General features: G+C 41.8%; 1 protein-coding gene across 9 annotated transcripts in view; it reads left to right on the forward strand.

Moving 5' to 3' along the window:
- DPP8 (dipeptidyl peptidase 8) overlaps positions 1 to 24,177 on the forward strand; it is a 71,870-nt gene that overhangs the window by 14,145 nt on the left and 33,548 nt on the right. For all 9 annotated transcript variants that reach the window (XM_059697821.1, XM_059697811.1, XM_059697848.1 and 6 more), the window contains 5 exons: positions 5,918 to 6,091; positions 6,877 to 7,045; positions 12,381 to 12,491; positions 15,260 to 15,388; positions 17,145 to 17,206. In XM_059697821.1, the coding sequence (XP_059553804.1) occupies positions 5,918 to 6,091; positions 6,877 to 7,045; positions 12,381 to 12,491; positions 15,260 to 15,388; positions 17,145 to 17,206 (645 nt within the window). The remainder of the gene's footprint in view (positions 1 to 5,917; positions 6,092 to 6,876; positions 7,046 to 12,380; positions 12,492 to 15,259; positions 15,389 to 17,144; positions 17,207 to 24,177) is intronic.

The following is a 24,177-nucleotide window of genomic DNA, read 5'->3' on the forward strand; positions in this document are numbered from 1 at the left end:
CAAAGTATTTTCTGATTTCCTTTGTGATTTTTTTTTTCTTTGACTCCATTAGCTTCTTCCTTCTTGTGCCAACATCTGTAAAACTGTCAAGGCAGTTGAAGTGTAAGGCTTACCTCATTTGTTTCCCATTTCTCAGGGGTCACTGTCCTTTGTTGTCTGATGTCCAGTGTTATTTCATATATTTTGTTCATTTTCTCAGTTGTTTCAGAAACAGGGAGGATATATCTGGTCCCTGTTTCTCCATCTTGGGTAGAAGTGGAAAGTTTGTTTCATTTTAACATTTAAATCTCTAACCCATTTGGAATATGTGAACAGTAGATCCAGTGTTATCTTTCTTTTCTTTTTAAAAATATATTGTTATTGATTTTAGAGAGGAAGGGAGAGGGAAGAGAGATAGAAACATCGATGAGAGAGGATCATTGATTGGCTGCCTCCTGCATGCCCTCTACTGGGGATCGAGCCCGCAACCCAGGCATGTGCCCTTGATGGGAATCGAACCTGGGACCCTTCAGTCCGCAGGCTGACACTCTTATCCACTAAGTCAAACCAGCTAGGGCCCAGTGTTATCTTTTTGTATATGATTATGCAGTAATTCCAACTGATTTAACACATTTCATACCGCTCAGGAGGTTTCTCGTGTTTCGCACGCCATCTGTTAAGGACCGCTCACGAGTGTTCTCGTTTTTCACGCCCATGGAAAAAGGAGCGAATCTAGATACTTATGTAAATTTTGTTTGGTCCCTCTTTATAGAGGAAAATGTTTTATGCAGTACCATACGTTAAAAAAGTACTAGGAACTTTAATTGTTTAATTGTTTTTGTAAATAAAAATGTTATAATTATTGAAAAACAACACCTAAAGTGCATTATGATGATTTAAATAACGTGCAGTTGGCCCAAAAACGTGCGGTCCCTGGCGTATGTCTTAGAGATTTCTATGCGGTACGCAATGTGTTAAAATATCAGTTGTCTGTTTTGGATTTTTTTGTTCTCTAACATTGTTCATTCTGTTTATTCATGTTTTAATTTTTAATATCTGGTTAATGCTAACCTTTTTTTCTCAATCTTTTTCAGTGTTCTTTTTATCATCTTGCTTGTTATTCTTTCAAATAACAAATTTTATAATCACAAAGTTATAAATACAGTTCTCTTGTGAAAGTTAATTTCTTAGCTCTGAAATTTCTTATGTTCTGATTACTAAACATTAAGACATATTAAGCAGAGATCAAGTCTGGTGACATTCAAGGAGAATAAGAGGGGAGAAATTAAAATGTATAGTCAGAATTGCTCTTGGCTTTTATTTTATGGAAAGTCTTCAGAAATATTTAAAACAAAAGATCAGAATCAATAAAACTATATGTTCATAGAATATGTGAGTTTTTTTCTATTGAAGCCTAACACACACATACAAATGTATACAAATATAATTAAACATTAATAAAAAAGCAATACGATACAATGAATAAAATAACAAACTATCTGAGTTTTTACCAGGATTCCAAGGTTGTCTTTTTTTCAACCTCACCTAACATTATTTTGGGTTTGCAAGTACGTATCTGTACTTGCCATTTTTGAAAACAATGTTTACTTTCAGTGTGCTGGCTTAATTTTGGAGTGGTACATGCCTGCAACTTGTCTAGTTTTCTTTTGGTGTTGTTGTTAATCCTCATGGGATATATTTAGAGAGAATTAAAGGGAGGGAGGGAGGATTAGAAGGAGAGAGACAGAGACAGAGATAGGGACAGACATCAATGTGATAGAGATACATTGATTGGTTGCCTCCTATCTGCACCCTGACCAGGGCCAGGGATCAAACCTGCAATCCAGGTATGTGCCCTGGAATTGAACCTGCAAGCCCTCAGTGCAGGGGCTGGCTCTCTAACACTTAGACACATGGGCAAGGGCTAGACCTCTTTTTAAAGTATTATTCTTTGAGTAGAGGCCCAGTGCATGAATTCATGCACGGGTGGGGTCCAGCCAGCCCGCCCCTATGGGGGCTGATGGCAGGGGGAGAGGCTGCGGGTGGTTGGCCAGCTGGTCCCATCCCTGATGGGGGCGGGGGGAGGGATCAGGGGCAGGGCTGTTGGCGGGGCCCGCCGGGAGGATGGGCTGTGGGCGGTTGGCTGGCCAGCCCTGCCACTGATTGGGGTGGGGGTGGAGGTAGGGCAATTTGGGGCGGGGCTGGCCTGGGGGAGGGCCTGTGGAAGATTGAGGGGGTCCGATCGGGACCCAGATCAGGCTGGTTGGCCGCCGCCGTGCACGTTATAGCGACCAGTTGTTCCACCATTCTGGTCGATGGGCTTTTATATTTATAGATACATATATAGATAGCAGAAACCATGTCTGTTTTCTTTTATCAAACTCAAAGTGTGAAGAGCTCTTAGTGAGTGAGCAAATGTATGAGATGCAATTTTTTTTAAAATATATTTTATTGATTTTTTTACAGAGAGGAAGGGAGACGGATAGAGTGTTAGAAACATCGATGAGAGAGAAACATTGATTAGCTGCTTCCTGCACACTCCCTACTGGGGATGTGCCTGCAACCAAGGTACCTGACCTTGACCGGAATTGAACCTGGGACCCTTCAGTCCGCAGACCGATGCTCTATCCACTGAGCCAAACCGGTCAGGGCGAGATGCAATTTTTTGAAGTTAGCACTTACTAGATTTGTTTTCCTTATATTTCTTTTTGTATTTTATATGTGTGTCAAATGATATTTCTAGCTTGGGAAAACTCTCATCATCATCAGTCATTAATTACAAATATTCTTTTGAAAGATTTTAACAGATACTATAGTTAGGAAAACAAAATGACAGATTCTGCTCTCAAGTTTTTTATGCTTTTTAAAACTTATTTCTACTCAGAAATACTGAAAAAAGTGAAAAACCAAACCATAGCCAAATGAGTAAAAGAGACAGTAACTCTTTTTTTTTTTTTAATATATTTTATTGATTTTTTACAGAGAGGAAGGGAGAGAGATAGAGAGTTAGAAACATCGATGAGAGAGAAACATCGATCAGCTGCCTCCTGCACATCTCCTACTGGGGATGTGCCCGCAACCAAGGCACATGCCCTTGACCGGAATCGAACCTGGGACCCTTCAGTTGGGACCTTTCAGTCCGCAGGCCGACGCTCTATCCACTGAGCCAGACCGGTTTCGGCGAGACAGTAACTCTTACATAAATTTCAAAGACGAGATCACCACTATACACTGTAATGCATCAGGAAGCTTTCCTGGCCAAGGTTGAATTAGAGCCAAGGTTTTGGGGTATCGTTAAAACTTGGGTGGGTAGAAAGAAAAATACCCTTTCAAGGGGGGGAAATGGCAGGGACAAAGGCCAGGAAGCAAAACATCACATGTTAGGTTTTACATCAGTGATGTGACCAACCTGATCTAGGGGCTTATTAGAGGACTAGAGGCTTGGTGCATGAAATTCGTGCACTTGGGGGGTGGGGTAGTCCCTCATCCCAGCCTACACCCTCTCTCAGTCTGGGAGCCTTGGGGGGTTTCTGACTGACAGTTCCCCTGCGGGGAGCAGGCCTAAGCTGTCAATTGGACATCCTTAGCACTGCCACAGAGGTGGGAGAGGCTCCCGCCACCACCGCTGCACTTGCCAGCTGTGAACCCAGCTCAGGGCTTCTGGCTGAGCGGCACTCCCCCTGGGGGAGTGCACTGACCACCAGGGGACAGCTCCTGCATTGAGCGTCTGCCCCCTGGTGGTTAGTGCATGTCATAGTGACCAGTCGTTCTGCCGTTTGGTCTATTTGCAATTAGCCTTTTATTATATAGGACTAGAGGCCCGGTGCACAAAAATTTGTGCATTCAGGGGGGTGGGAGGGCCCCTCAGCCCGGCCTGTGCCCTCTCGCAGTCTGGGACCCCTCGGGAGATAACGACCTGCTGGCTTAGGCCTGCTCCCGTGTGGCAGAGGGCAGGCCCAATCCCTAGGTGCAGCCCCTGGTCGGGCTCAGAGCAGGGCCGATTGGGGAGTTGGGGCGCCTCACCCTGTCATGCACAGAGCAGGGTGGATTGGGAGGTTGTGATGCCACCCTCAGGGTAGGGCCGATTGGGGGGTTGGGGCACCGCCCCCTGTCACACTCAAGGCAGGGTCGCTGGGGAGGTTGCGGCGCCACCCCCTGTCATGCACAGAGCAGGGCCAATCAGGGGGTTGGGGCTCTGCCCCCTGTCAGGCACAGAGCAGGGTCAATCGGGGGGTTGGGGAGCTCCCCCCTGTCACTCACAGAGTAGGGCCAATCAGGGGATTGGGGCGCCGCCCTCTATCACCCACAGAGCAGGGCCGATCAGGGGGTTGGGGCGCCGCCACTCTCACACTCAGGGCAGGGCCGATGGGGAGGTTATGGCTCTACCCCGTCACACACAGAGCAGGGCCCGTGGCGGGGGGTTGGGGCGCCGCACCCTGTCACACTCAAAACAGGGCCGATCAGGGGGTTGGGGCTCTGCATGCTGTCACACACAGAGCCGCAGGGCGATCAGGGGGTTGGGGAGCTCCCCCCTATCAGGCACAGAGCAGGGCTGATCAGGGGGTTGGGGCGCCTTCCCCTGTCACGAACAGAGCAGGGTGGATAGGGAAGTTGTGGCCCCGCCCCCTGTCACACACACAGCCGCAGGGCAATCGGGGTTTGGGCGCTGCCCCCTGTCACACTGATCCCGGTGCCAGGAGGCCTCGGGGCTCCGATGATCCTGGTACTGGGAGGCATATTACCCTTTTACTATATAGGATAGAGGCCTGGTGCATGGGCGGGGGCTGGCTGGTTTGCCCTGAAGGGTGTCGTGGATCAGGGTGGGGGTCCCCACTGGGGTGCCTGGCCAGCCTGGGTGAGGGGATGATGGCTGTTTGCAGCTAGTCACACACCCTTCAGGGTGGGGGTCCCCACTGGGGTTCCCGGCCAGTCTGGGTGAGGGGCTGAGGGCTGTTTTCAGGCTGGCGGGTGACTAAAGCTCCCAACTGCTCCTTTTTTTCTTTTATTCTGGGCCAACTTTAGCTCTGGCTCCAGCTCTGAGGCCTCTGCTGCTGAAAGCAGGTATCTGGTTTGTTTGGGTTCTATAATCGAAACACTGTATCAACTCCAGCTCTGAGATCCTGGCTCGCTGAAAGCAGGTTTCTGGGGTTTTGTTTAGCTTCTATATTTGTAACAATTTGTTTCAAACTGCAAGCTCAGAGGCTGGCAAGGCAGGCGGGGAACATTGGAGTCCTCCGTCACTGAAGCAAGCCAGCCTCATGTTAGTTTCAAGCTGCCTGGCTGCCATCTTGGCTGGCAGTTAATTTGCATATCGCCCTGATAAGCCAATGGGAAGGGTAGCGGACGTATGGCTAATTACCATGTTTCTCTTTTATTAGATAGGATAGGATTATTAGTAGATGTTGTGGAAAGGTACTAATGACAGCTGATATTGAGAACTTATTCTGGGCCAGTCATTGTGCTAAACACTTTACATAATTTTATCTCAGTTAATTTTCACAAAGCATAAGTAGATGATTTATTATTTTGAAAGTGAGGAAAATTACTTTTTGAAGAAATTAAGCTGCTTGCTCAAAGTCAGGCTTCTAATTAGGGTCAAAGCCTAGATTCAAACAATTTGACTTCAAAGTCTGTGCTCTTAACTGCATGTAAAATCAGCAAGTTACATTTCGGTGATGTAGAAGATCTTGAATGCCAAACCAAAGTGATGAGATGTAACTCTCATTCTTTAACATATATAACAATCATCTAAAGACCTTTTACCAAGAAATCTTTCAGCAGACTTCCTCAAATTACTCTGCTTAAAGTTGCTGCCAAATTTTGGGGTCACTCAAAATGTAGACTCAGTAATATTGGAGATGCTAGAATTTCAGTTCTAAAAGCAAAAAGCAAGCTTTCAGAACACTGAATAGGTGATTTCTCTTTTCTTTTGCCTTAGGCAACACTGGACTATGGAATGTATTCTCGAGAAGAAGAACTGTTAAGAGAAAGAAAACGCATTGGAACAGTTGGAATTGCTTCTTATGATTATCACCAAGGAAGTGGAACATTTCTCTTTCAAGCTGGTAGTGGAATATATCACGTAAAAGATGGAGGGCCACAAGGATTTACTGTAAGTTGCTGTTGCTACTTATTAAATGTGTTTTGGGGTCCTAAGAGTTATTTGCACCCAAATCAGAAAGGTAATTAAACCAAAATATTCTGTTTACCCATTAACTAAATAATTTAGTGGCAAAGAAAACAAACTTGAGTATTAATTTTTAATTTTAGGAGTTACTAATTTTTCTAGTGACATTAATATAAATTTTTAAAATGCTAAAACCACTTGCTATATTATTAGGAGGATATATATAGTAAAGGACATCAGTGCCCACTTTCTGAGTAAGTGCTGAGGAGTGGGGTTGGGAGGACAATATTATCACAAAGCAATCTATTTTGGTTCCCTTATAAGCTTAATTCATCTTAATAAATGGTTTTAAATGTTTGGTTTTATTCCAAGCAATTTTTTATGTGCTAGTAGAGCTGTTCTTTTGATAGAATTGCGATGATTCTGGCTTTCATTACATTTTTCGATGAGCAAATTATATTGTTAAAGTTAATTTGAAATGTTTAATAAGTAAAAAATAAGTTATTTATAAATAATAACTATCCTATTAAACAGATTTGGATAATAAAATTTATGAAGTTCCTATTACCCTTGGATTTCTAATTCATAGTTTTTAAAAAAATGAGTCCTTCCTAATAAGTTAAGGCATATGAAATATATTTTTCTGGGGAGCAATTGTCTTAGTTGACATTTTACTTGGAATTATTGTTCATTTTATAGGAAGGGTGCTGGCAAACAAGTATGTATATATCAACCTGACACTTTCCTTAAAATGTTGTTTACTTTTCTAGCAACAACCCTTACGGCCCAATTTAGTGGAGACTAGTTGTCCCAACATTAGGATGGATCCAAAATTATGCCCAGCTGATCCAGACTGGATTGCATTTATACATAGCAATGATATTTGGATATCCAACATTGTAACCAGAGAAGAAAGAAGGCTAACCTATGTGCACAATGGTAATGATAGTTCTTCAAATCCACTTTTCTGAAAAGCTTTTTAAAATGTAATTTGCTTTTGTTTTGAAAATGAAGTAAACTAGGTGATCTTTGTATTTTAAATTCAAATCTTTAAAATTTAAAAAGAAAAACATGCAGAGGATAAGTGGTATGTATCACCTGTTTAATGCTGCCTTGTTTTGTGTGTGTGTGCTTTATGTTTTTATTGATTTCAGAGAGGAAGGGAAAAGGAGAGAGAGAGATAGAAACATCAATGATGAGAGAGAATCACTGATCGTCTGCCTCCTACAGCCCCCTACTGGGGAACCCACAACCCAGGCATGTGCCCTAACTGGGAATCGAACCGTCACCTCCTGGTTCATGGGTCATCACACAACTGCTGAGCCACATAGGCTCGGCTATGCTGCCTTGTGTTTTAATGTTCATTTCCAGACAGCACAACAGTAGCACCCTTAATGTGATTGTTCTTTTAGCCAAATGAGACTGCGAGAATTCCCCAGACTGTTCTTCTTAAAATAAAATTTTAATTTAAAAATTAATCCTGTCTTTGGAAAACAAACAGGAAAAATTAATACTGTAAGAACTATCTGAATGTTTGTCTCCCCTTCTTGGAGAGTCTACTTAGTTATTTTGTCATAATAGGAAAAACAGAACTTTGTGTACCTGTGTGTTTGTGGAGATACTTAATTTTTATTGAAGTGACTATAATAATAGTATGCAGTACTCAAAGTACAGAAAAGATGTGGATGTTTTCCTCTGAAGCTTTTCATACAAATGAAAGATGGGAAATACTGTATTGCTTTTTCTTTGAACTTGTGAAACAGCTTAAGAATAAACTTCATAATGAAGAATGGTCACTTTGAAAATTCATTAGTCCAACTTTTTCTTAATCTAATGTTCACAAAGTTGATTTATTAGGCATATTCCTTAATAAGTTATTTTAGAATATAGTAGTGTATTGACCGCAAACATTTTTTCTTCATTAGGATAATCAATATTATAGAAGAAGCCTTTTCCTGAACAATTTACATTGATAGAAAGACCACTGAATTAGGAGTCAAGAAATCTGTTCTATTAGTCAATCAACAAAGATACATTAAGTTCTTGTGTACCAGACAATGTGGCAGGAACTAATGTTGTATAATTGTACAGTACAGTAGCCAGTACACTTCAGGTGAAGGGGCTGTGAGAAAGGTCTTGATGCAGAAGGCACTGTGTATGTGCAAGGAGTTAGAAGCAGTTATGATCCTAAAGCCAGGGGTGTGAGTGGGGGTAGATAAAACTGGCAGATAAGAAAAGCCAGGCCCTAGCTCAGTGATGGCGAGCCTTTTGAGCTCGGCGTGTCAGCATTTTGAAAAACCCTAACTTAACTCTGCTGCCGTGTCACATATAGAAATTTTTTGATATTTGCAACCATAGTAAAACAAAGACTTATATTTTTGATATTTATTTTATATATTTAAATGCCATTTAACAAAGAGAAATCAACCAAAAAAATGAGTTCGCGTGTCAGAGCCATCACTGCCCTAGCTGGTTTGGCTCAATGGATGGAGCATCGGCCTTCAGACTGAAGAGTGGGTTCGATTCCGGCCAAGGGCACATGCCTGGGTTGCAGGCTCGATCCCCAGTAGGGGGGCGTGCAGGAGGCAGCCAGTTAATGATTCTTTCTCATCATTGATGTTTCTATCTCTCCCTTCCTCTCTAAAATCAATAAAATATACTTTAAAAAAAAAAGCCACGACAAGGGTAGACTTTATGTCATGTAAATGAACATGGTCTTTATTATGATGTGGCAGTCCATTGGAAAGTTCTAGCAATTGAGTGGTATGGTCAGAATTATATCGTAGATAAATTGTTTCAGGTACTTTTGGAAGTTATATTTGAGAAGCACAAGACTAGAGACAGGGATACCAAAGCTTGACTGTTGGAATTATTCAGGTTTTACGGCCTAAAAGTGGAGCACAGGATAGAGAAAAGAGTGTGGAATAGGGAAACTTTTAAGTAAAAAGTACATTTTTTTGGTGTTTAATGGGTCTCCATTTGTAATCATGGAATCAGAACAGCTACCAATGGCAGTTGAAAGGTTAGGTTAGTAATTAGTGTATCTAAGTTGGAAAGCTTGGCAATTATTTTATGCTTCAATAAACTTTGAGCACTCATTATGTACTAGTTATTGTATTCCCTCCCCCTCCCCCTTCCAGCTTAATACTGATATAAATAATCTTAACAACCTCAGAAGGACTGTGTAAGTCAATGAGTTGCTTATGGATCCTCATCTGAAAACTATTCCAAGTCTAAGAACCTTCCCCACAGGGAGGTTTTCTAATGATTCTTAGAGTCTTGGTAGTCATCTGAACTGATCCTTGCACTTTGTGATTCTTTTCATTGGCAACCTTTGGTCAAGTCAGCACACACGTTCTCCAAATATTTTGTGTTGTGGCTGGTTAGAGTAATTTTAATTTGGTGGATTGCCACCTCTGGTTCCATGGGTGCATATCTTGTATCTTTAAAAGCCATGGCTGTGGGTCTGCTTCCTGACCCACTTGTTCCTCTGCAAGAGCGAACAACAGTGAATCAGAACCAGGAGTGGGTGTAACAGAAATCTGCTGCAGCTGCGACCACATCTTCCTCAAAGAGCGACAAAGATTCTTATACAAAAATGATCATAGTGCGTCTGACCAGTGTGGCTCAGTGGTAGAGTGTGGACCTATGAACCAGGAGGTCATAGTTTGATTTCTGGTTGGGACAGTCAGGGTACTTGCCCAGGTTGTAGGCTCAATCCCCAGTAGGGCGTGTATAGAAGACAGTCAATCAATGATTCTCATCATTGATGTTTCTATCTCTCTTTTTTTTTTTAATATATTTTATTGATTTTTTACAGAGAGGAAGGGAGAGAGATAGAGAGTTAGAAACATCGATAAGAGAGAAACATCGATCAGCCGCCTCCTGCACATCTCCTACTGGGGACGTGCCCACAACCCAGGCACATGCCCTTGACCCGAATCGAACCTGGGACCCTTCAGTCCGCAAGCCGACGCTCTATCCACTGAGCAAAACCGGTTTCAGCTATGTTTCTATCTCTTGATCTTCCTCTCTGGAATCAATTTGTAAAAATATTAAAAAGAAAAAAGAGCCGAAACCGGTTTGGCTCAGTGGATAGAGCGTCGGCCTGTGGACTGAAGGGTCCCAGGTTCGATTCCGGTCAAGGGCATGTACCTGGGTTGCGGGCATATCCCCAGTGGGAGATGTGCGGGAGGCAGCTGATTGATGTTTCTCTCTCATCGATGTTTCTAGCTCTCTATCTCTCTCCCTTCCTCTCTGTAAAAAATCAATAAAATATATTTAAAAAAAAAAAAAAAAAGAAAGAAAAGAAAAAAAGAATGGTCACAGCATCTTTCTTCATAATACTCAAAAATTGGAAGCAGCCCAGATGTCCATTAAGAGATAAATGTATAAAGAACTGTGGTATACAATGGAATATTATTCAGCAATAAACAGGAAGGAATTATCGATACATTGATACAACGTAATGTTGATGCAACAACATTGATGAATTTCAAAAACAGACAGACACAAATAGGTACTATATGATTTATTTTTAAATACTAGAGGCCCAGTGCACAAAAATTGTGCACTTGGAGGGAGATCCTTCAGCCTGGCCTGTGCCCTCTCGCAGCCTGGGAGCCCTTGGGGGATGTCTGACTGATGGCTTAGGGAGCGGGCCTAAGCTGGCAGTAGGACATCCTTAATGCTGCTGTGGAGGCGGGAGAGGCTCCCACCACTGCCATTGTGCTCGCCAGCCGTGAGCCCGGCTTCTGACTGAGTGACGCTCCCCCTGTGGGAGTGCACTGACCACCAGGGGGCAGCTCCTATGTTGAGCGTCTGCCCCCTGGTGGTCAGTGCACGTCATAGTGACCGGTCGTTCTGCCTTTCGGTCAATTTTCATATAAGCCTTTTATTATTTAGGGTAAATTAGTTTTATTTTTTCCATCACCATTTACCCCTTCTGTGCCCTCTTCCATCTCCACCCATTCCCTTTAACCCCTGCCATCACCACACTGTTGTCCATGTCTATGAGTTCTTTTTTTGTAAATCCCCCACCTCTACTCCCCTGTATGATTTCATTAATATGGTATTCTAGAATATGCAGAACTAACCTATGATGATAGAAATCAGATCAACAGTTCCTTCTGGGCAGAAATGGACATTGACTGGGAAGGGGCATGAGAAAACATTCTGGAGTATTGGAAGTATTCTGTGTCTTGATAGGATGTCGTTATACAAGTGTATGCATTTTTCAAAAGCAAAAGGTACACTTAAGGTTTTATAAATTATAAAGCATTTTTTTAAAAGCTTGTCCATAGTCTTACTATATGGAGAAAACCACATTTTGGTTTACATCCCAATACATTTTTAAAAAATATATTTTTATTCATTTCAGAGAGGAAGGGAGAGGGAGCGAGAGATAGAAACATCAATGATAAGAGAGAATCATTGAATGGCTGCCACCTGAAGGCCCCACACTGGGGACTGAGCCCACAACCCAGGCATGTGCCCTGAGTAGGAATTGAACCGTGACTTCCTGGTTCATAGGTTGATGCTCAACCACTGAGCCACGCCAGCCCGGCCCAATACCTTTTTACATATATGTTTAACATTTTGATAAATGGAATCACAGTATACATGCTATTCAGTAATATGCTTTTTTTTAAATTCAAGGGTATTGTAAGCATTTCCCCATGTCATGAAATCTTACATAATTAAGGCTTTGTGTTTTGATCATTTTTGTTTTTAAAGCACAAGTTCTCTTCTAACTATTTATAGGAAACTTTAAGTGTAAAATAGATAAAAGCTGAGCTGCTCTGTTTGAAGAGCAGCGAGGGAAGGGAGGGGGAACCATGAATTACCTGATCTGTAAGACCCATTCTCTGTCTAAGAATATACTTCTCTGTATAGGAGAGTTACAAGTTAGCATGATCTTTTGTAGTGTTCTTTTTTCCCATCATTTTAGCTAAATTGGAAAATAACGTTTATGGAGCACAAATTATGGTTTAGGCTTTGTTCTAAGTGCTTTATGTGAATTAATTCATTTGATCTTCATAACAACCTTAAAAGGTAGATTCTTATTTCCGTTGACAAATGGAATACTTCAGTGGAATGAGATTGGGTGATTTGTCTAAGGTCAGACAGTAAATTATTTGAATTCAGTCTCTGTGGCTCCAGAGTTCACCTCTATACTACTGCTGCCTTTCAAAAGAAACGGAATCATTCTGCTTTATACCCATGAAAAGGTAGAGAATCTCCTGTGATAATTTTGCCTTTTATGTTTGTCTAGAGCTAGCCAACATGGAAGAGGATCCCAGATCAGCTGGAGTTGCTACCTTTGTTCTTCAAGAAGAATTTGATAGATATTCTGGCTATTGGTGGTGTCCAGAAGCTGAAACAAGTAAGGGGGTTCAAAATAATATAGGTCAATTAAAGTATTATGAAGTTCAACTACCAATTAAGTGTACAGATTCTAAATCTTGATTAGTAGATTCTGAAGTGATGAAGATTGGATTCTACTAGTGTTTGTTTGTTTATTATTATTATTATTTTTAAATCTATTTTATTGATTTTTTACAGAGAGGAAGGGAGAGGGATAGAGAGTTAGAAACATTGATGAGAGAGTAACATCGATTCAGCTGCCTCCTGCACACTCCCCACTGGGGATGTGCCGCAACCCAGGTACATGCCCTTGACCGGAATCGAACTTGGGACCCTTCAGTCCACAGGCTGACGCTCTATCCACTGAGCCAAACCGGTTAGGGCTGTTTATTATTCTTTTTTTTTTTAAAATATATATTTTATTGATTTTTTACAGAGAGGAAGGGAGAGAGATAGAGCGTTAGAAACATCGATGAGAGAGAAACATCAATCAGCTGCCTCCTGCACATCTCCCACTGGGGATGTGCCCGCAACCCAGGCACATGCCCTTGACCGGAATCGAACCTGGGACCTTTCAGTCCGCAGGCCGACGCTCTATCCACTGAGCCAAACCGGTTTCGGCTATTATTCTTAAATATGGTTTAATACTCTTCTCCATTTCTGTACATCACAATACCAAGATTTTGCCGTTTAGGATCTCTCTGTAGAGATTATAGAGAATGCAAAGGCTACAGTGTTTACCCCCTCATATTGATGTGTTTGTATGTTCAGTGTAATACACATCAATATATGATGCAATATACACTGAGTGGCCAGATTATTATGACCACCTGACATTTGTAGACAAATTAGCTATAATTTTGCACTGAAGTTGCTAGAGGGCCAGACCATTATAAATAGGGAAGCAGGTTGTTTACCATGACAGAAGTGATTTTTTTCTGAAGATATGGGTAAACAACGCGATTTAACAGCCTTTGAATGTGGGATATACAAAACACACACACACACACACACACACACACACACACACACACTCACACTCACACTCACACTCACACTCACACACTGTGTGGCCAGATTATTATGACCACCTGAGGTTTGTAGGCAAATTAGCCGTACACTGCATTGTATGGGATATGGAAGCCAAGGCCTGTTCGAACACCTTTGCTGTCTGCAGTTACCAACATAAAAGTCTCCATAGGAACACAAGGATTGGACAGTCGAGCATTGGAAAAAAGTCATGTGGTCCGATGAATCACGTTTCCAGTTGCATCATGCAGATGGCAAAGTGAGAATTTGGCGGAAACAGCATGAAAGCATGCACTCCACATGCATGAGCAGAACCCTTCAAGCTGGTGGGGGCAGTGTTATGGTTTGGGGCATGTTTTCCTGGCATGATTTGGGCCCTTTAATTCGTGTGGAACAACATCTGAATAGCACTACATACCTAAGTATCATGGCTGATAAGTTCATCCTATCATGTTGATGGCGTATCCCAATAGCAATGGCTTCTTCCAACAAGACAATGTGCCATGCCACAGTGCTTGTATTGTGCAGGAGTGGTTTCAAGAACATGAGGGAGACCTTACCTTGCTTAGGTGGCCCCCACAATCACAAGATCGCAATCCAATTGAGCATTTGTGTGACGAAGTTAAAAGAGCCATCAGGCAGCTGGTTCTACAACCATCAAATCTCACAGAACTGGACAGTGCTATTCATCAGGCATGGTGTCAGATTCCTCGCATCACCTTTCAACATCTCGTGTCAATGCCGAGAAGAATAGCTGCATATTGAAGGCAAAAGGTGGCCCAACGAAGTACTGACGGGGTGGTCATAATAATCTGGCCACTCAGTGTATAGGCTATATTCCACCATAATGAATTCTAATAAAAAACAATTATATTGTGGTTCATTGGTTTAGTTCATTCAATTCCCCTTGCCAGTTTTTCATCTAGGAGCTGGTCTTGGTATTGATTAGAGAATCTGTATGAACAGACACCCCAATTAGTGTATTAATGGATCAGAAAAAAGGGCACAAATTTTCTCTTTTTTTCTTAGTGAATTTACAACTATTTTACTGCCTGAGAAACAGCTTTCTAAAGCAGTGACTGACCCTGACCCAGTGAGAAGTTTGCTTTTACATTCTGACCTAATACATTGTACAATGTTCTGTGGGTATAAGATTAGAAAATAAATTTCATGAAGCAGTATTTAAGTGTAACATGCTCATGTATATTATTGTTGTTGTATTTGTAAAATGCTGGTTATGAGCCATTAAGAGATTTCATGACTCACTAATGGGTTATGGCTAGCATCTGAACACTTCTCTAAGGGATCATGAAAAAAACTTATTTTTAAGCCATGTCTTAGATTTTTACATTTTAAGATGTAAAATGTTTTGCTATAATTCTATGTTAGAGCAAGATTTTGACATGAATTAGGGAAACCATTAGAAACAATGGGCTCTATTTAAATAGCATTTGTTTCATTATAGGAAGTATTACAATTGTAATTATATATAATTCATTTTTCAATAAGGAATGCATGTTAATAATTATCTTCAGTTTTGCCCTCCAAAAGGAGTTAACGATTGTTAACCAGTAAAAATGGCTTAGTAGTAACTCACCTTGCTACTGCAAAAGATGGGTGATATTTTCATACACAATAAGTAGTGTATTTTATATAAAAATTATTTTTCACTTGGAAAATATAATACTAGAGGGAATAGTAAGTTATGATTACTTTCTGGAATAATTCTAAATTTTCAATATTTAAATTCCTTTTAAGCTCCCAGTGGCAGCAAAATTCTTAGAATTTTGTATGAAGAAAATGATGAATCTGAGGTGGAAATTATTCATGTTACATCCCCTATGTTGGAAACAAGAAGGGCAGATTCATTTCGTTATCCTAAAACAGGTACTATATTCCTTTGACATTTATATTTACTCATTTCTACATTCCAAACAAAAATCTGCAATCATCCAAAGTTATGGTCAACATTGGTTATTTTACAGCCTTAGTAAGGATCGGTGGTTAAGTGTCACTGAAGTAGATTTTTAAATTACAGGATGATCCATTTTAATTCTTTTCCAAGGTGGAGAAGGGCACAAAACTGGTTATTTCAAGGAATGAATAAAAAGATGTCTTTGTTAGAAAATAAAGATTTTCAAGGGGTTAAGTTCTTAATAAATTTGTAATTTTTCCCCATTTTGCTGATTACAGCATTTCAAAATGATAAAAAATTTCCCTTTATTTCATACTAATTTGATATTTTTCAGCCTCTTTTTTTATTTTTTATTTATTTACTTATTTTATTATTACTTAAATTGATTTTAGAGACAGAAGAAGGGAGAGAGGGAGAGAGATACATTGATTTGTTGTTCCACTTATTTATGCATTCATTGGTTGATTCTTGTATATGCCCTGACTGGGGATTGAACCCCCAACCTTGTTTTATCAGGACAACACTCTAACAAACTGAGCTACCAGACCAGGCAGTTTCTTTCTTTCTTTCTTTCTTTCTTTCTTTTCTTTCTTTTCTTTCTTTTCTTTCTTTTCTTTCTTTTCTTTCTTTTCTTTCTTTCCTTTCTTTCCTTTCTTTCCTTTCTTTCCTTTCTTTCTTTCCTTTCTTTCTTTCCTTTCTTTCTTTCCTTTCTTTCCGTTCTTTCTTTCCGTTCTTTCTTTCCGTTCTTTCTTTCCGTTCTTTCTTTCCGTTCTTTCTTTCCGTTCTTTCTTTCCTTTCTTCCTTTCTTTCTTTCCTTTCTTTCTTTCCTTTCTTTCTTTCCTTTCTTTCTTTCCTTTCTTTCTTTCTTTCTTTCTTTCCTTTCTTTCTTTCCTTCCTTTCTTTCCTTTCCTTTCTTTCTTTCCTTTCTTTCCTTCCTTCCTTTCTTTCCTTCCTTCCTTTCTTTTCTTTCCTTTCCTTTCTTTCCTTTCCTTTCTTCCCTTTCCTTTCTTCCCTTTCCTTTCTTCCCTTTCCTTTCTTTCCTTTCCTTTCTTTCCTTTCCTTTCTTTCCTTTCCTTTCCTTTCCTTTCCTTTCCTTTCCTTTCCTTTCCTTTCCTTTCCTTTCCTTTCCTTTCCTTTCCTTTCCTTTCCTTTCCTTTCCTTTCCTTTCCTTTCCTTTCCTTTCCTTTCTTTCCTTTCCTTTCTTTCCTTTCCTTTCTTCCTTCCTTCCTTCCTTCCTTCCTTCCTCCCTCCCTCCCTCCCTCCCTCCCTCCCTCCCTCCCTCCCTCCCTCCCTCCCTCCCTCCCTCCCTTCCTTCCTTCCTTCCTTCCTTCCTTCCTTCCTTCCTTCTTCCTTCTTCCTTCCTTCCTTTTCTTGTTAATCCTCATCCAAGGATATTTTTCCATTGCTTTTTAGAGAGAGTGGAAGGGAGGAGAAGAGACAGAGAGAAACATCAGTATGAGAGACACATCAATTGGCTGCCTCCCGCACGCACCTGGAATTGAACCCACTGAGTCAAACCAGCTAGGGCAGGCAGCTTCTTTTTTTTTTTTTTTTTTTTTAATACCCTTATTCAAAGCTATGAGTTTGCAATGGAGGTCTCAGATTCTTATCCAATAAAGCTGTAACTCTGTAATATTCTGACTTAACTAAAGGGTAAAGAGGATTGAGCTGGCAAAATTTCAATAATTTTGGATATACATAACTATTCATTTATGTCTTTTTCTAAAGGCACAGCAAATCCAAAAGTCACTTTTAAGATGTCAGAAATAATGATTGATACTGAAGGAAGGGTGAGTATAAAATGTTGAGTTGATTTTTTGTGTCATTTGACGAGTAGTCTAGTAGAGATCTTAGGAACACTTCTTTATTTGGGGGCTTGTTGAACTTGCAGAGACATCTGTGGATCATGATTTCAAGTTGACCTTATTTTCTACTTTGAAAACTTTCTGAAAGTTCCCAAAATAGGAATGTGGGGATGTGCACAACCTCTCTGTTCCAATAATTTATTCTCTTTGTCTTTGTTAATTCTCTACCAGTGATTCTCAACCTTCCTAGTGCCGCGACCCTTTAATACAGTTCCTCATGTTGTGGTGACCCCCAACCATAAAATTACTATTTCATAACTGTAATTTTGCTACTGTTATGAATCATAATGTAAATATCTGATATGCAGGATGTATTTTCATTGTTCGCGACCCACAGGTTGAGAACCATTGCCTAGATCAATATTTAAATACTGGTTATTGACTAGTGAATTACCTTTTGTGTTGGATATATGTTTATGGTATATTAAATATTGCACATTTCTCTTGTAGTGCTGCTTTTTTTTTTAAAAAAAATATTTTATTGATTTTTTACAGAGAGGAAGGGAGAGGGATAGAGAGTTAGAAACATTGATCAGCTGCCTCCTGCACATCCCAAACTGGGGATATGCCCGCAACCAAGGTACATGCCCCTGACCGGAATCAAACCTGGGACCTTTCAGTCCGCAGGCCGACACTCTATCCACTGAGCCAAACCGGTTAGGGCTGTAGGGCTGCTTTTCATTTGGATAGTCAAATGCTTAAAAGTTGAATGCACCCAAGATTAATTATAGACTTAATTAAGATTTACTAAAACAGCTTTATTGAGATCTGATTCACATACGATACCGTTTATTCATTTAAAGTTTTTAATGGCTTTTAGTATATTCACAGAGTTGTGCAACCATCACCACAGTCAGTTTAGAACATTTTCATCATCCCCAAAAAAGAAATGCCACATCCCTTAATCGTCACCCCCAACCTGCCCATCTTTCCCAGCTCTGGGCAACCACCAATTTACTTTCTGTCTATAGATTTGCCAATTCTGGACATTTCTTATAAATGGAATTACATGATAGCTAGTCTGGTTTATTTTACTTAGAATCATGTTTTGAAACTCCATCCAACTTGTATCATATATCAGCACTTTATTACTTTTTATCACCTAATACTCCATTCTATGGATATAGTACATTTTATGTATCGACTCATCAATTTGGACATTTGGGTTGTTTCCACCTTTTGGCTATTATGAATAATGCTATCATGAATGTGTGTATAAATTTTTATGTGGGCATACGGTTTTATTTTTCTTGGTTAGATATGTTGGGTCATAGGATAACTCTATGTTTAACCTTTTGAGGAACTACCAAATTGTTTTCCAATGTGGCTGCACTATGTAACAGCAGTGTATAATTTTTCCAAGTTCTCCATATCCTCACCAGCACTTGTTGCTATTCATCTTATTTATTATAGCCATCCTAGTGGGTTTGAAATTGTATCTCATTGTGGGGTTTTTTGTTTTGTTTTTATATTTAATAAATTTTTATTTTTTTAGAGAGAGAGAGGAAGGGAAAGGGGGAGAGGGATAGAAACATTGATTTGAAAGAGAAACATTGATTGGCTACCTCCTACATGCCCTCCTGCCCCCCCCACCAGGGATTGAACACTCAACCTGGTCAAGTGTCCTGACCAGGAATCTGACCAGTGACCTTTTGCTGCATAGTATCCGAATATATATATATGTATTTTTATATATATATACTAGAGGCCTGGTGCACAAAAATATGTGCACTCGGGGGGGTCCCTCAGCTGGCCTATGCCCTCTTGCAGTCTGGGACCCTTGGAGGATGTCCACCTGCTGGCTTAGGCCCGCTCCCTGGGGGGAACGGGCCCAAGCTGGCAGTCAGACATCCCTCTGGCAGCCCGGCAGCCCTCTGGGGATGTCCACTTGCCAGCGGGGATCAGACCTAAGCTGCAGTCGGACATATTTAGCGCTTCTGAGGAGGCGGGAGAGGCTCCCACCACCACTGCTGTACTGGCAGCCGTCAGCCTGGCTTGTGGCTGAACAGAGCTCCCCCTATGGGAGCGCACTGGCCACCAGGGGGCAGCTCCTGCATTGAGCGTCTGCCCCCTGGTGGTCAGTGTGTGTCATAGTGACCAGTCATTCCCAGTTTTTCTGCTGTTAGGGTCAGTTTGCATTATTACCCTTTTATTATATAGGATAGAGGCCTGGTGCATGGGTGGGGGCCGGCTGGTTTCCCCTGAAGGGTGTCCCGGATCAGGATGGGGGTCCCGCTGGGGTGCCTGGCCAGCCTGGGTGAGGGGCTGATGGCTGTTTGCAGGCTGGTCACACCCCCTTCAGGGTAGGGGTCCCCACTGGGGTGCCTGGCCAGCCTGGGTGAGGAGCTGATGGCTGTTTTCAGGTTGGCCACACCCCCTTTAGGGTGGGGGATCCACTGTGGTGCCTGGCCAGTCTGGGTGAGGGGCTGAGGGCCATTTTCAGGCTGGCCAAGCCCCCCCCCCGGTGACGGAAGCTCCCAGCCTCTCCTTTTTTTCTTTTTTATTCTGGGATTTATTTATCTTCCACAATGGAAACTTTGTAGCCATGAGAGGAGCTCAGAGCCGGCCAGGGCCGGCGGGAGGGAAGCTTGGCTTCCTCCATCATTGGGGCAACCAAGCCTCCTGCTTGCTCCAGCTCCGTGGCTGCCAGCCGCCATCTTGGTTGGGTTAATTTGCATAGAGTCGCTCTGATTGGCTGGTGGGCGTGGCTTAAAGGCATAGCAAAGGTACAGTTTGCATGTTTGTCTTTTTTTTTAAAATTAAATCTTTATTGTTCAGATTATTACATTTGTTCCTCTTTTTCCCCCCCCCCATATCTCCCCTCCTCCAGTTCCCGCCCCACCCTCCGCCCTCACTCCCCACCCACTGTCCTCATCCATAGGTGCACGATTTTTGTCCAGTCTCTTCCCGCATCTCCCACACCCTTTCCCCCCCAAGAATAGTCAGTCCATTCCCTTTCTATGTCCCTGATTCTATTATAATCACCAGTTCATTCTGTTCATCAGATTATTTATTCACTTGATTTTTAGATTCACTTGTTGATAGATGCATATTTGTTGTTCATAATTTGTATCTTTACCTTTTTCTTCCTCTTCCTCTTCTTAAAGGATACCTTTCAGCATTTCATATAATCCTGGTCTGGTGGTGATGAACTCCTTTAGCTTTTCCTTATCTGTGAAGCTCTTTATCTGACCTTCAATTCTGAATGATAGCTTTGCTGGATAAAGTAATCTTGGTTGTAGGTTCTTGCTATTCATCACTTTGAATATTTCTTGCCACTCCCTTCTGGCCTGCAAAGTTTCTGTTGAGAAATCAGCTGACAGTCATATGGGTATTCCCTTGTAGGTAACTGAGTTTCTTTCTCTTGCTGTTTTTAAGATTCTCTCTTTATCTTTTGCTCTTGGCATTTTAATTATGATGTGTCTTGGTGTGATCCTCTTTGGATTCCTTTTGTTTGGGGTTCTCCGCGCTTCTTGGACCTGTAAGTCCATTTCTTTCACCAGGTGGGGGAAGTTTTCTGTCATAATTTCTTCGAATAGGTTTTCAATATCTTGCTCTCTCTCATCTTCTGGCACCCCTATAATTCTGATGTTGGTACGCTTGAAGCTGTCCCAGAGGCTCCTTACACTATCCTCGCATTTTTGGATTCTTTTTTCATTTTGCTTTTCCGGTTGGGTGTTTTTTGCTTCCTCGCATTTCAAATCATTGACTTGATTCTTGCGCTCCTCTGGTCTGCTGTCGGGAGTCTGTATAATATTCGTTATTTCAGTCCGTGTATGCTTAATTTCTAGTTGGTTCCCCAACATAACATCGAGGGTCTTACTAGTTTTCTTGTAGATCTCATTAAGTTTATCGGCAGCTTCTAAACAGTTCTTGAGAGACCTTAAAAGTGTGGTTCTGAACTCTATATCTTCCATTGACAATTTTGTCCTGTTTCTTTGTCTCCGCATTTTGTTATGCTTCCTTGGTGCACCCCCTAGTGGTCTTTGTTCGCAGTCTTATAGTTAAATCTTGATTGTTGTAGCTAATTCCAGGGAGGGTTTGACCTCCAGGCCAAGTGGCTATGAGAATCAGCTGTGTCAGCAGAGAGAGAACTTCTGTCCTCTAGGGAGGTGCTAATCTAGCCTTTGCCTGAGGCTATCCGGCAAATGCCTCTGTGCAGGTCTTGGGCAGGGCGGGTCGAACAGGATCAACAGCGTGGGCCGGAGAGAGCAGTTATGGCGGCTCTCAGTCCTGTCCCCAGGGGCTCTGCCTCTCTGAGTCCCAGCACCCGCTGCAAAGCTGGGAGAGAAAGCTGCACTCGCTCTGACCAAAGCCAGACAGTCCCGCTTCTCCTGTTTGAGTCAGGGTCCCTAAAGACTCGCCTGTATCTGGAGCTCAGAGTCTGCGACTCCTTCCCGATTGAAAACGCCAACCGCGCCCTCCGCCGCCAGTCCGCTCCGCGCACTCCGCACCTCAGAATTTGACTTCAGCACTGCGCCTCCTCTGAGTGTCTGTATGCGTTTCTCTTTCCTCCTAGTTGTAGGACTTCCACTCAGCCAGCGTTCCTGTGGTTCTGCGTGATGTCCGTTCCGTCTTTTAGTTTCACTTTTGAAGTAGTTGTTCAAAGCAGCAAACTCCGGCGTTAACCTATGCCGCCATCTTGGTTCGCTAAATCAATTTGCATGTTTGTCTTTTATTAGTGTAGATACTAGAGGCCCAGTGTACGAATTCTTGCACCAGTGGGGTTCCTCGGCCTGGCCTGTGGGATCGGGCTGAAACCAGCTTTCCAACATCCCCTGAAGGGTCCTGGATTGCAAGAGTGTGCAGGCCAGCCCGAGGGACTCCACCGGTGCATGATCGGGGCCAGGGAGGGACGCGGGAGGGCTCCAGGGCATGTCCGGCCCATCTTGCTCAGTCCTAATTGACTGGACCCCAGCAGCAAGCTAACCTACCAGTCGGAGCATCTGCCCCCCGGTGGTTGGTACACATCATAGCGACTGGTCGACCGGTCGACTGCCTGCCCCCTGGTGGTCAGTGCACATCATAGGGAGAGTTGAGTGGCCTTAGCATATCATTAGCATATTACACTTTGATTGGTTGAATGGACAACTGAGCACTTATCATATTAGGCTTTTATTATATAGGGCATTTATATCAGCTGCCTCCTGCACACCCCACACTAGGGATCAAACCTGCAACCCGGGATATGCCCTGACTCAGAATCAAACTGCAACCTCCTGGTTCATAGGTCAATGCTCAATCACTGAGCCACGCCAGCTGGGCTCATTATTGTTTTCATTTACATTTTCCTGATGACTAATGATATTGTGCATCTTTTTATCTGCTTATTGGCCATTAGTATATCTTCTTTAGAGAACTGTCTATTCAGATTCTTTGCCCATTTCAAAAACATTTTTTAATTGCATTGGCTAGACTTTTAAAGGAGAAAAGTTTGCTTAGGACTATTTCACTAATATATCATAAAAGTAATATTTTAGGCTGAAATATAGGGAACAAGTATTGGGCTTCAGCTTCCAAAAACATCTGCAAGTTAAAATGTCACACCCATCACCCAGGCTAAGCCTTCCAACACCAGTAACCCCCAAGTTTTCTTTGATGTGGACATAGGAGGCGAGTTAGTTGGTCGAGTTGTCTTAGAATTGTTTGTAGATATTGTACCCAAAACTGCAGAAAATTGTCATGCATTGTATACAGAAGAAAAAAGCATTGGACCCACGGTAGGGAACCTCTCCATTTCAAAGGATGCCTATTCTGTCAAATTATTAATAAATTTATGATTCAGGGTAGAGATTTCTAAAATCAGAATGGGACAGGTGGAGAAAGTATTTATGGTGAAAAGTTTGACGATGAAAATTTTTATTTATTTTTTTTAATTCAATCTTTATTGTTCAGATTATTACAGTTGTTCCTCTTTCCCCCCCCCCATAGCTCTCCTCCACCAGTTCCCACCCCACCCTCTGCCCTTACCCCTCCCACTGTCCTCATCCATAGATGTACGATTTTTGTCCAGTCTCTTCCTGCATCCCCACACCCCTTTCCCCCCATGAATTGTCAGTCCATTCCCTTTCCATACCCCTGGTTCTATTATTCACTTGATTTTTAGATTCACTTGTTGATAGATATGTATTTGCTGTTCATAATTTTTATCTTTACCTTTTTCTTCTTCCTCTTCTTAAAGAATACCTTTCAGCATTTCATATAATACTGGTTTGGTGCTGATGAACTCCTTTAGCTTTTTCTTATCTGTGAAGCTCTTTATCTGACCTTCAATTCTGAATGATAGCTTTGATGGATAAAATAATCTTGGTTGTAGGTTTTTGCTGTTCATCACTTTGAATATTTCTTGCCACTCCCTTCTGGCCTGCATAGTTTCTGTTGAGAAATCAGCTGACAGTCGTATGGGTACTCCCTTGTAGGTAACTGACTGTTTTTCTCTTGCTGCTTTTAAGATTCTCTCTTTCTCTTTTGCCCTTGGCATTTTAATTATGATGTATCTTGGTGTGGTCCTCTTTTGATTCCTTTTGTTTGAGGTTCTCTGTGCATCCTGGACATTTAAGTCTATTTCTTTCACCAAGTAGGGGAAGTTTTCTGTCATTATTTCTTCAAATAGGTTTTCAATATCTTGCTCTCTCTCTTCTTCTGGCACCCCTATAATTCTGATGTTGGTGCGCTTGAAGCTGTCCCAGAGGCTCCTTACACTATCTTCGTATTTTCGGATTCTTTTTTCTTTTTGGTTTTCTGGTTGGGTATTTTTTACTTCTTCATATTTCAAATCTTTGATTTGATTCTTGGGATCCTCTTGTCTGCTGTTGGATCTCTGTATATTATTCTTTATTTCAGTCAGTGTATGCTTAATTTCTAGTTGGTCTTTTTTCATATCCTCCAGGGTCTCA

Source organism: Myotis daubentonii, chromosome 1 (assembly GCF_963259705.1).
Source record: "Myotis daubentonii chromosome 1, mMyoDau2.1, whole genome shotgun sequence".
NCBI lineage: Eukaryota > Metazoa > Chordata > Mammalia > Chiroptera > Vespertilionidae > Myotis > Myotis daubentonii.